Genomic DNA, 12,562 nt, shown 5'->3' on the forward strand with positions numbered 1-12,562 from the left:
AATAAACCCATTGGTCACTCAGCAGAGTCCCTTCTCTTCTGGAATCTGGAGCACAAACTTCATTTTCACATGTCCAGCGACAGCCTCATGTCTGTGTGAGCCACAGGAAAAGTGCAAACCTGGTTCCTTCCCTATTTCTTAGAGAGGGGTACAACAATTCCCTGTTTCGGGGTGAGAACCTGATTGGCCTCAGCAGGATGTGTCACGTACACGATGCCATCCTTGTGGTGAAGAAATCTCAACTAAACCACTGGATGCTGCTGTCCAGACCTGGAAGAAAGTGTTCACCAATGTTGTGGATAAATGGGGGTCTACATTTTCATAATAACTGGCTAATGAGTCCTCTAGGAAGCTCAAAAAGCTCCCAAGAGAGAGGCAAGCATCCAAATGAGATGGCAATACACCAGAGAGGAGAAATAACAGAGAAGTTGCATTCCCAAAACTGTCTGAGTGTGGGAAGTATGGTCTGATCAGGATGGTGGCCATGTGAAAAATAGAAAAGACACCTGAGGAGATTGGGCTCCAGCCCAAACAAGCAGCACCTGCAGGGCTCTCACAGGGCCATGCCCATCAGCCATGGACTGGCTACTGAAGGACAAGGCTGTGGAGGCTGCCCTGCTTCAGCTCCGAGCCAAGCCTGGCCCATGGCATTGGCACACACCTGCACTGGTGGCTTTATAAACACAGCCCTCCAGCTGGGACTTTCCCCTCAGGGCTGCTCTCACCATGGCTCACTGGCACCTCCTGGGCTTGGCCCTGTGCTCCTACCTCGGGGTAGCGTGGGCTGCCACCGTAAGTACAAAGGCTGGCTTTGCACCCGAAAGCTGAAGGTTTTCTCCTTCTGCCATTTGTCTTTGGGCCTGCGGGGGAATTGCTGCTGCCTCTCTGCTCCCAAGGGCACCTGCAGGACACCTGCACTGACACGGCTCCAGTGGCACCTCTGGGCTTTCCACGAGGCACCAAGGGCACGGATGGGGAGGGTGGGATGGCAATGTGTGACAATGTGGGAAGCCAGGGTTATGAGGGACAGAGCAATGGATGTTCTCTTCTCCTTGGTACCTCCTGTAGCTGGGCGTGGTACTCACCGAGGGAGGATTTGTGGAAGGTGAGAGCAAGAAGCTGGGACTCTTTGGGAGCTACGTTGACATCTTCAGAGGGATCCCCTTTGCTGCCCCTCCAAAGACTCTGGAAGACCCCCAGCCTCATCCTGGCTGGGATGGTAAGGTCCAACTTTTGAATGCCTTTGGTTTGGGGCTCTATTTTCACTTCTCTCTCTTCAATCTGGCCCATAAGGGAAATGGTACAACACATTACTCAGACTGGTCACAATGGCTGGGGAGGCTTTGCTGTCACTTACACTGGACTCAGAGAGGAAAGGATGAGTGAGCAGACACCTTGCAATCAGAAAATGGAGCTGAAACCCTTAACTAGGACATGCTGTCTTCCCTTTCCCCTCTTAGGAACACTGGAAGCAAAAGAGTTCAAAAAACGTTGCATGCAGGTGAAGATGACACAGACTGATGTCCGTGGGAGCGAGGACTGTCTCTACCTGAACATCTGGATCCCTCAAGGGAGAAGACAGGGTACGAGCTTAGAAGGGACCTGGGATGGACTTTCCCACCTGCCTTGTGTGCACAGCTTGTGCTGGAGCCTCTCTCAGCAGTTCTGTTCCGTAGCGGGCAGGTGCTGAGCAGTGATTTTCAGGGGGAAAGGTGGGAGCTGTCTCCGACAATGTCCTAACTCACCTTCACCCTGTTGGGAGGGTCAGCCTCTTGAGCAGAGCAAGGATTTTCTTGCAGAGCATTAAGTCAGCTCCTGCCCAGGGCAGGTGGAGCGATGCCCAGGGATGGGGCAGAGGGATGGAGGGACAGCACGTCCCAGCTCAGTGGGGGCTCACTCTGGCCCTGTTCCTCTCCTCGCAGTCTCTACCAAGCTGCCTGTGATGGTTTATATCTACGGCGGTGCCTTCCTGGTCGGAGGCGGCCAGGGAGCCAATTTCCTGGACAACTACCTGTACGATGGGGAGGAGATCGCCGTGCGGGGCAACGTCATTGTGGTGACCATCAACTACCGCGTGGGGCCGCTGGGCTTCCTGAGCACCGGGGACGAAAACCTGCCAGGTAGCACGGCCCATCCCTCGCCGGGACCCTGTCCCGGCTGCCCACTTGGACAGCTTGGCTGAGCCCCTGCTCACTGCCGGCTGATCTCTGTCGCTCAGGGAACTACGGGCTCAAGGACCAGCACATGGCCATTGCCTGGGTGAAGAGGAACATCAGGGCCTTTGGGGGTGACCCAGACAACATCACCATCTTTGGGGAATCGGCCGGTGCTGCCAGTGTCTCCCTGCAGGTGAATTATTCTCGTTGGTTCTGATCAGAGCCCCTGCTCTGCCAGTGGGAGAGAGGGACCCCTTGGCACTCATCTGCCTTCCTCCCCACCTGCTGCCTCATTAACCTCCTGCCCTGGCCAGCACAGCAATGCTCAGCCTCAGTGCTTTGTAGCTGCTTCAGTTTCATCAATCCCACCAGTGCACCCATGTGTCCTTGCTTTTGGAATGTGTGGGGAAACAGCCTCTACTTTCTATGTCCCCCTCCTCTTCTCAGCATCTCCCCTTCGAACTTTAACTCGTGACACTGTTGAACACCACAAGACCTAGAAGCTTCCCCAGGCTGAGTGCACAAGCTGTGAGGTGATCAGTGGGGTCTGGTAGGCCATGGTGTCCTCAGGAGTTTGTACCCAAACCCCTCTTGTTTCTGCTTTGCCCCCCAGACGCTGTCCCCAAAGAACAAGGGCCTGTTCAAGAGAGCCATCAGCCAGAGCGGTGTCGGGGTCTGCAGCTGGGCCATCCAGAGGGACCCGCTCATCTGGGCCAAAAAGGTAACGTGAACATCGTGCCTGGAAAACTACAAAAAGAAAAAAAACAATTCCCTAGAGGATGGCCTGGCCAGGAAGGGATTGGGCAGGAGCTGTGCCCAACAGTGCTGTGGAAAGTCACTGCTTTGAGATTAAAATAAGATTAAAACTAACCCACATATCTGACTGCATAAAAACAACTCCTAGCTTTGGTAGGGACGTTAGGATGTTTCTCTCTCTCTTCTCCTGCAGCTTGGAGAAAAGATGGGCTGCTCCACAGACAACACCACTGTCTTGGCCAACTGCCTCCGTATCTCTGACCCCAAGGCCTTGACCCTGGCCTACCACCTGCAGCTCACCCACCTGCCCAGTAAGTGCCTCAGCCTGTGCTCTGGTCCATCAGCCACCCTGGGCTTTCCAAACCTCCTGCAGAACACTGGAGCAACTGCCAGGAGTGTTGAGGTGGTGCTTGTGCCCTTCAGAAAAGGGACATTAATGAGAGCTCTTGCAGTCACCTTTCTGTGGGCAGATGCATGTTGCACCATGTGAACACTGCCCACCTCAGCCTGTTCTTGGGATATGCCAGACCACACATCTGTGACTCCTCAGCTTCTTACAGACTCTGCTTTTGTCTCCTGCAGTGCCCCTGGTGCACACCCTCGCCCTCTCTCCAGTTGTGGATGGGGATTTCCTCCCAGACACGCCACAGAAGCTCTTTGCCAACGCTGCTGACATCGACTACCTGGCTGGGGTCAATGACATGGATGGGCACATCTTTGCCGGCGTGGATTTACCCGCCATCAACCGCCCGCTGGTGAAGGTCACTGCGTGAGTGACACATGCCCTTAGAGCCCTCAGCAGGACACATCTGCTCTTCAGAGTAGCTCCCAAACCCCAAGGAGTCAGAGTTCAGCAGACAGGGCACACCTTCCAAACAGGATGTCACTCCAAGCCTGGGTGCCCAGGCCTTTTGTTGCCGAGTCCAGAGCCTTCAAGAGAAAGGACCAGGCAAGAGCCCTGCCCTACCTGAAGCTGCTGGTCAGTAATTAATGAATATCATTTGTCTTTTCAGTGACCAGGTCTATGATTTGATCAAAGGCCTCACCGTGGACAGGGGTGAGGCTGGAGCCAACGCCACCTACAACATCTACACACAGAGCTGGGGTAACAAACCCGAGCAGGAGGTCGTGAAGAAGACAGTGGTGGACCTGATCACTGACTACATCTTCCTGATTCCCACACAGGTGGCCCTGGACCTGCACCTGCAGAATGCCAAGTGAGCAGCTCAGCCCTGGGGATGTTGCAGATGGAGGAGGGTTAGGGTGAGACTTGGAAATGGAAGTTAAAAATGGCCTCAGGAGGTTTTCTCCTGAAAGCACCCCATGTGAGGTGATGCATGTAAGCATCTTCCAATTCTGAATCTGTGGCCCTGACGGTATTTGGAGTGTTGGTTGGGGATCTGCAGCCCTTTATCTGCTTTCTCCTGGCTCAGCCAGTCTCTTTGATTTCCCAGGAGTGGCAAGACCTACAGCTACCTGTTCTCCGAGCCATCCCGCATGCCCATCTACCCCAGCTGGGTTGGGGCTGATCATGCTGATGACCTCCAGTACGTGTTTGGGAAGCCCTTTGCCACCCCCCTGGGCTACCGGCCCAAGCACAGGACTGTCTCAAAGGCCATGATTGCTTACTGGACCAATTTTGCTAGAACTGGGTGAGTGATCTGTGGTTTGATGCAGCATTTCAGGCTGTTGCCTTTGCCCAGGAACTTTTCAGGATCATTCCCAGAAGTTCTCTGTCTTTGTGTTGTGAGCAGGGCTCTGTGTCTCACAGGGCTGGACTTTGCTCTGGGTTCTCCTCATCCAGAGCACACTTGGGGAAGGCAGAGGCATTTTCATGACTTATGATCTCTGCTTCCACTTGATGAGGTTTACTCTGGAATCCTTGTGTTCAGGCAGGATATAAGTCCCTGTGTGAAGCTGGGATGATCCCAGGTGATGGAGGGAGGAGGCTGCAGGTCATCCACTCATTCCTGGCAGGAGGAATTCCTGTCATGTCCCAGTGTCAAACACTCTGCATGGTCACGCATTAAACTGCATCCCCAAGCTGCCCTGATAAAACTGAGCTTCTGTGTCTCCTTTTCCCCCAGTGATCCCAACAAAGGGCATTCGGATGTGCCTGTTTCCTGGCCAGCCTACACCAGCAAGAGCAAGTACTACCTGGATATCAACCACAAGATGAACAAGAACTCTGTGAAGCAGGACCTGAGGTCCCGGTTTGTGACCTTCTGGAACTCGGTCTATCTGAAGCTGCCGCAGGTTGCCGACATCTCCCAGTCGGAGTTAATGTTCTGAACCCTTTAAAGAGAGTGCATTAAAGGCTTGTAACTGAGTGACTCTGGTTCTCATTTTGTTTGCCATGACAGGATTTTCTTGCCAGCATTAAGGTCAGGCAGGAAAGGACATCCATTGTGTGTGTAGGCAGTGTGTGTTCCCCTGGCTGTGACACCCTGATGTCTGTCCCAGGAAGCTGCTGGCAGCTGGGGTCCAGTCTCTCCCTGCTCAGCCAGCTATTGGCACTGGGGATGGTTTTCCTCATGGCCCCTGTGAGCCCAGGCAGGACAGCCCCAATTCCAACCTGTCCTCTGGATTTCCCAGTGCTACCATCAAGGTTCCTCTACTGCCAACCAGATCCTAGAGAGCTACAGCTGCAACAGGAGAATGCAAACCAGTCCTGACCCGTTGTTTATCATGCACTGACATTGCTCAGGAACTGATGGGGCATAATAAACCCATGGGGGTGGTGATTCCCCACTGGTTTTGGGGCAGAGGTTGGACTGGATTGGGCTGAGGGGCTGCAGCTCTGAGCAGGGCAGGACAAGGAGCACAACTTTCCACAAACCTGGTCCACCACATGTCCCCATGCCCACACCATGCACTGGACCTGGTCTGTCCAAGCCCTGGTACCCTGTAGGGAGAGGAGGGGGACCCAGCCGTGCTGGAGCTGCCCCACAGGCCTGGCTGGTGTGGAGAACCCCGGGCTGCTGTGGGACATCGGGGCTGTGGATGCTGGGAGGAGAGCACGGCATGTCACAAGGATGGGACCCTGGTGTGTGTGTTGAGGTTCTCCATGCAGAGAGGCCAGAGAAGGGGGAGCCCATCCCTGGAGAGACCCACAGTCGGGGAGCCCCTGCAGTAGAGCCATCCTCCTGCCTGCTTCCAGAGGCTGGAGCTAAGGGCAGGGTTTCCAAGAACTGATGCCATGTGTTCCTGGCCTCAACTGGCTTTGCCCCAAGAACAATCTGGGAGATCTCCCACAAGAAACATCTTTCATTTTCTCACTGTTGGCCTTCAGTGGCACTTTTTAAAGGAAAAGAGATTTCCAGATTGAGTGGGTACCTGCAGTTCCCTCTTGCTTTGCCACTGTCCCAGTGAGTAGCTGCAGTAGCTCCAGGAGAGCAAATGCAGAGGGTGAAGCCTTTCCAGCACAGATTTCATACAGATCATGCCTGAGTGCTGGAGGGTTTTTTACCAGCCAGGGCTGAGCTCCTCTGTCAGTGTGCAAGTGCATGTAGCTTTGAATGGATTTTTTAAAAATTTCTTTCTTCAGTGGTGCCACGAGAGTCTTTTATGGTACCAGTGTGTGATCAAGGGAGGTTGGGCCTAAGTTAAACCAACTCATTGCTCACCCAGCTGAGTCCATTTTAGAAATCTGGAACACAAATTCCATTTTTGCAGGTTCCTATGAAGACTCATTTCACCATAAAAGGCACAGGAGTCCTTTACTTCTTTGCTTCTCTTATCAACAGATGTTCTACCAATGCTGGGATTAAATGTGGAAAGGTATTGCACAATGACAGATGAGTTTTCTGTTGGAGATAAATTTCAAAGCTATTGTTTATATCCATTCCCCTCTCTGACAAACACAACGAGTGAAGATGACAAAGAGCTGCTGCCATGAGCCTGCAGAGATATGAGGAGGAAGGAAACTTCAAGTTTTCTGATATATGTGGCGATGAATTGGAGACAGAAATTCTGGACTATATGTGAACTCGATGAGCAATCTGGCTGCTGTTGGATGGAATCAGCTTTAAGACTTGCTCTCATTTTGAATCTTTTACATTGCCCAGTGTATTGTGAATGCAAGGCTTCTGGTAGCTGATAATATGTTCTACTGCACAGCTTAATATGATTTCAGTCCCCTGTGCTTGGATGACACTTCTCAAGACTCCATTGGGATTAATTTCTCTGGAATTTTCTTGGACTGAGCAATTTCCTTTGGTTTGGCCTCCAGCCCAAACAAGCAGCACCTGCAGGGCTCTCACAGGGCCATGCCCATCAGCCATGGACTGGCTACTGAAGGACAAGGCTGTAGAGGCTGCCCTGCTTCAGCTCCGAGCCAAGCCTGGCCCATGGCATTGGCACACACCTGCACTGGTGGCTTTATAAACACAGCCCTCCAGCTGGGGCTTTCCCCTCAGGGCTGCTCTCACCATGGCTCGCTGGCACCTCCTGGGCTTGGCCCTGTGCTCCTACCTCGGGGTAGCCTGGGCTGCCACCGTAAGTACAAAGGCTGGCTTTGCACCCGAAAGCTGAAGGTTTTCTCCTTCTGCCATTTGTCTTTGGGCCTGCAGGGGAATTGCTGCTGCCTCTCTGCTCCCAAGGGCACCTGCAGGACACCTGCACTGACACAGCTCCAGTGGCACCTCTGGGCTTTCCACGAGGCACCAAGGGCACGGATGAGGAGGGTGGGATGGCAATGTGAGGCAGTGTGGGAAGCCAGGGTTATGAGGGACAGAGCAATGGATGTTCTCTTCTCCTTGGTACCTCCTGTAGCTGGGCGTGGTGCTCACCGAGGGAGGATTTGTGGAAGGTGAGAGCAAGAAGCTGGGACTCTTTGGGAGCTACGTTGACATCTTCAGAGGGATCCCCTTTGCTGCCCCTCCAAAGAGACTGGAAGACCCCCAGCCTCATCCTGGCTGGGATGGTAAGGTCCAACTTTTGAATGCCTTTGGTTTGGGGCTTTATTCTTGCTTCTCTTTATTTTAGTCAGTTTTTCTCAAGCTAAATATGGCACAGCCATGAAAAATCTCTTTATCTCCTGAAGGGTCTGAGAGTCTGTGTCTAAATGTTCCCAAGAAACTCAAGTAACCCTGGGAAGTAACAAAAGTCAGGCATGGCAACTGCACCTGCCTGCCCCATGCCTTGGCTGTCCAGAGCTGGCCCATAAGGGAAAATCTCTCAGTTTGTCACTCCCTCATACCAGGCACAGTGGCAGGAGAAGCTTTGCTGCCACTGCATTGCACTCAGAGAGGAAAGGATGAGTGAGCAGACACCTTGCAATCAGAAAATGGAGCTGATGTCCTTAATTGGTCTTCCCTCTTTTCTTTCAGGAACTCTGAAGGCAAAAGAGTTCAAAAAACGTTGCATGCAGATGAAGCTGACACAGACTGATGTCCGTGGGAGCGAGGACTGTCTCTACCTGAACATCTGGATCCCTCAAGGGAGAAGACAGGGTACGAGCTTAGAAGGGACCTGGGATGGACTTTCCCACCTGCCTTGTGTGCACAGCTTGTGCTGGAGCCTCTCTCAGCAGTTCTGTTCCGTAGCGGGCAGGTGCTGAGCAGTGATTTTCAGGGGGAAAGGTGGGAGCTGTCTCCGACAATGTCCTAACTCACCTTCACCCTGTTGGGAGGGTCAGCCTCTTGAGCAGAGCAAGGATTTTCTTGCAGAGCATTAAGTCAGCTCCTGCCCAGGGCAGGTGGAGCGATGCCCAGGGATGGGGCAGAGGGATGGAGGGACAGCACGTCCCAGCTCAGTGGGGGCTCACTCTGGCCCTGTTCCTCTCCTCGCAGTCTCTACCAAGCTGCCTGTGATGGTTTATATCTACGGCGGTGCCTTCCTGGTCGGAGGCGGCCAGGGAGCCAATTTCCTGGACAACTACCTGTACGATGGGGAGGAGATCGCCGTGCGGGGCAACGTCATTGTGGTGACCATCAACTACCGCGTGGGGCCGCTGGGCTTCCTGAGCACCGGGGACGAAAACCTGCCAGGTAGCACGGCCCATCCCTCGCCGGGACCCTGTCCCGGCTGCCCACTTGGACAGCTTGGCTGTGCCCCTGCTCACTGCCGGCTGATCTCTGTCGCTCAGGGAACTACGGGCTCAAGGACCAGCACATGGCCATTGCCTGGGTGAAGAGGAACATCAGGGCCTTTGGGGGTGACCCAGACAACATCACCATCTTTGGGGAATCGGCCGGTGCTGCCAGTGTCTCCCTGCAGGTGAATTATTCTTGTTGGTTCTGATCAGAGCCCCTGCTCTGCCAGTGGGAGAGAGGGACCCCTTGGCACTCATCTGCCTTCCTCCCCACCTGCTGCCTCATTAACCTCCTGCCCTGGCCAGCACAGCAATGCTCAGCCTCAGTGCTTTGTAGCTGCTTCAGTTTCATCAATCCCACCAGTGCACCCATGTGTCCTGTGAAGAAACAGCCTTTACTTTCCATGTCCCCCTCCTCTGCTCCTCTTCTCAACATCTCACTTTTTAACTTGTGACACTGTTGAACACCACAAGACCTGGAAGCTTCCCCGGGACTGGTGCAAAACCCACAAGGCCATCCACCTGTTTTGTCAGGCCATGGTGTCCTCAGGAGTTTGTACCCAAACCCCTCTTGTTTCTGCTTTGCCCCCCAGACGCTGTCCCCAAAGAACAAGGGCCTATTCAAGAGAGCCATCAGCCAGAGCGGTGTCGGGGTCTGCAGCTGGGCCATCCAGAGGGACCCGCTCGTCTGGGCCAAAAAGGTAACGTGCAAATTGTGCCTGAAGGACTATAGAAACCAAAAAAGCTTTTCCCTTTAGCAGAGCAGGGCTAGGAAGGGATTGGGCAGGAGCTGTGCCCAACAGAACTGTGGAAAGTTGCTGCTTTGAGATGAAAACTAACCCACAGCTCTGCCTCTGTAACAATAATCCCTGCCTTTGGGAGCTAATGCCAGGATCCTTCTCTCTGTCTTCTGCCACAGCTTGGAGAAAAGGTTGGCTGCTCCACAGACAACACCACCATCTTGGCCAACTGCCTGCGCCGCTCTGATCCCAAGGACTTGACCCTGGCCTACCACCTGCAGCTCACCCACCTGCCCAGTAAGTCCCCCAGCCCATGATGTGGTGCATCAGCCACCCTGGGCTTTCCAAACCTCCTGCAGAACACTGGGTCAACTGCCAGGAATGTTGAGGTGGTGCTTGTGCCCTTCAGAAAAGGGACATCAATGAGAGCTCTTGCAGTCACCTTTCTGTGGGCAGATGCATGTTGCACCAGGTGAACACTGCCCACCATGCAGTGGCAGCAGTGGCAGAGGGATTATCCAATGGCACTGCCTTGGTCTCAGAGAAGCTGTTTGGGCTTCCTGTTCTGTGAAAGCAGCAAGAGCAATCCCAGAAAACAGCTTGTAAACAAACAAACGAAGAAGATCATACCCCTGCTATTTCTATTTGAGTCGCTGGGTGGAGTGCAGGAACGCTGCTGCTTTTGTGCCTGTGGGGATTCCTTTCCCAAGAAGATTCTCCTGGGGCTGCTGGTCACAGACCTCAGCGTTTAGCCTTGGTCAGAACAGAGAGTGGCCAAAACACTGCCGTGCAACTGCTCACTCTGAGGCTGGCTGTCCTGACAGACAGCATGGCCAGGTGGGATGAGAAGTCCAGCTCTTTCCTGTCTTTGGCTGGGTTTTTGGGAAGGAATTTGAAGAAGGAGAGGATTTGTGGGTGTTCCCAGGTGGTATTGGCTTGTATTTCTCTTGCTCTTCTCCTTCAGCCATAGTCAAGAGGTTTACCCTGCATGTGGGTGACCTCCTACCCATGCTGAAGTCACTGCTCAAGCTGTCATTCACCTGAGCCTGTTCTTTCCTGAGCTCTTTGACTCATGGGATATGCCAGGCCACACATCTGTGTTTCCTCACCACCTTACAGACCCCACTCTTGTCTCCTGCAGTGCCCCTGGTGCACACCATCGCCCTCTCTCCAGTTGTGGATGGGGATTTCCTCCCAGACACGCCACAGAAGCTCTTTGCCAACGCTGCTGACATCGACTACCTGGCCGGGGTCAATAACATGGATGGGCACATCTTTGCTGGCCTGGACTTGCCCTCCATCAACCGCCCGCTGGTGAAGGTCACTGCGTGAGTGACACATGCCCTTAGAGCCCTCAGCAGGACACATCTGCTCTTCAGAGTAGCTCCCAAACCCCAAGGAGTCAGAGTTCAGCAGACAGGGCACACCTTCCAAACAGGATGTCACTCCAAGCCTGGGTGCCCAGGCCTTTTGTTGCCGAGTCCTTCAAGAGAAAGGACCAGGCAAGAGCCCTGCCCTACCTGAAGCTGCTGGTCAGTAATTAATGAATATCATTTGTCTTTTCAGTGACCAGGTCTATGATTTAATCAAAGGCCTCACCGTGGACAGGGGCGAGGCTGGAGCCAACGCCACCTACAACATCTACACACAGAGCTGGGGTGACAAACCCGAGCAGGAGGTCGTGAAGAAGACGGTGGTGGACCTGACCACTGACTACATCTTCCTGATTCCCACACAGGTGGCCCTGGACCTGCACCTGCAGAATGCCAAGTGAGCAGCTCAGCCCTGGGGATGTTGCAGATGGAGGAGGGTTAGGGTGAGACTTGGAAATGGAAGTTAAAAATGGCCTCAGGAGGTTTTCTCCTGAAAGCACCCCATGTGAGGTGATGCATGTAAGCATCTTCCAATTCTGAATCTGTGGCCCTGACGGTATTTGGAGTGTTGGTTGGGGATCTGCAGCCCTTTATCTGCTTTCTCCTGGCTCAGCCAGTCTCTTTGATTTCCCAGGAGTGGCAAGACCTACAGCTACGTGTTCTCTGAGCCATCCCGCATGCCCATCTACCCCAGCTGGATGGGGGCAGACCACATGGACGACCTGCAGTACGTGTTTGGGAAGCCCTTTGCCACCCCCCTGGGCTACCGGCCCAAGCACAGGACTGTCTCAAAGACCATGATTGCTTACTGGACCAATTTTGCTAGAACTGGGTGAGTGATTCACATTCCACACTTGAAGCTTGATGCAGCCCTTTAGGCTGCTGGTTTTGTCCAGGAAGTTTTCAGGATCATTCCCAAGATCAGAGTGTTCCATGTCTGTATTTCTTATTCCTGAATCCTGATGTACATACAGAAGTCCCTTTGTGAAGCTGGGATAATGCCAGTGGGGATGGAGGGAGGAGACTGCAGGTCACTCTTTCCTGGCAGGCAGAATTCCTACTGCTTCTCCCCCTGTCTGATTCTCTCTTTTCCTCTCACTTAAAGCCTGACTTGAGCAGACAGGGTTCCTACCAAAATCTGCAAAACTGAGCTTCTGTGCCGCCTTTTTCCCCAGTGATCCCAACAAAGGGCATTCGGATGTGCCTGTTTCCTGGCCAGCCTACACCAGCAAGAGCAAGTACTACCTGGATATCAACCACAAGATGAACAAGAACTCTGTGAAGCAGGACCTGAGGTCCCGGTTTGTGACCTTCTGGAACTCGGTCTATCTGAAGCTGCCGCAGGTTGCCGACATCTCCCAGTCGGAGTTAATGTTCTGAAGCTAAGGAAAAAAACACCTTTTAGAGATCATTAAAGGCTTGCTTGTAGCTGAGTGGCTCTGTTTCTGTCTTCTGTTTCTCTGTGTTGGCTGTGACAGAGTTTTATTGCTGATGTCAAGGTCA

General features: G+C 53.3%; 2 protein-coding genes across 2 annotated transcripts; both read left to right on the plus strand.

The window, feature by feature from the left end:
- Positions 1–639: 639 nt before the first annotated feature.
- Positions 640–5,242, plus strand: LOC119708993 (bile salt-activated lipase-like). The gene is made up of 11 exons (XM_038156133.1): positions 640–792; positions 1,069–1,219; positions 1,461–1,583; positions 1,923–2,120; positions 2,219–2,349; positions 2,770–2,877; positions 3,106–3,223; positions 3,495–3,681; positions 3,926–4,129; positions 4,367–4,564; positions 5,000–5,242. The coding sequence occupies exons 1-11, from the start codon at positions 727–729 to the stop codon at positions 5,202–5,204; spliced, it is 1,689 nt and encodes a 562-aa protein (XP_038012061.1). The 5' UTR covers positions 640–726; the 3' UTR covers positions 5,205–5,242.
- A 2,008-nt stretch (positions 5,243–7,250) lies between these two features.
- On the plus strand, positions 7,251–12,492 carry LOC119708994 (bile salt-activated lipase-like). The gene is made up of 11 exons (XM_038156134.1): positions 7,251–7,409; positions 7,686–7,836; positions 8,243–8,365; positions 8,705–8,902; positions 9,001–9,131; positions 9,540–9,647; positions 9,866–9,983; positions 10,828–11,014; positions 11,253–11,456; positions 11,694–11,891; positions 12,235–12,492. Exons 1-11 carry the CDS (start codon positions 7,344–7,346, stop codon positions 12,437–12,439), a joined length of 1,689 nt encoding a protein of 562 aa, XP_038012062.1. The 5' UTR covers positions 7,251–7,343; the 3' UTR covers positions 12,440–12,492.
- The last annotated feature ends 70 nt before the right edge of the window (positions 12,493–12,562 follow it).

This window comes from Motacilla alba, chromosome 17 (assembly GCF_015832195.1).
Source record: "Motacilla alba alba isolate MOTALB_02 chromosome 17, Motacilla_alba_V1.0_pri, whole genome shotgun sequence".
Lineage (NCBI taxonomy): Eukaryota > Metazoa > Chordata > Aves > Passeriformes > Motacillidae > Motacilla > Motacilla alba.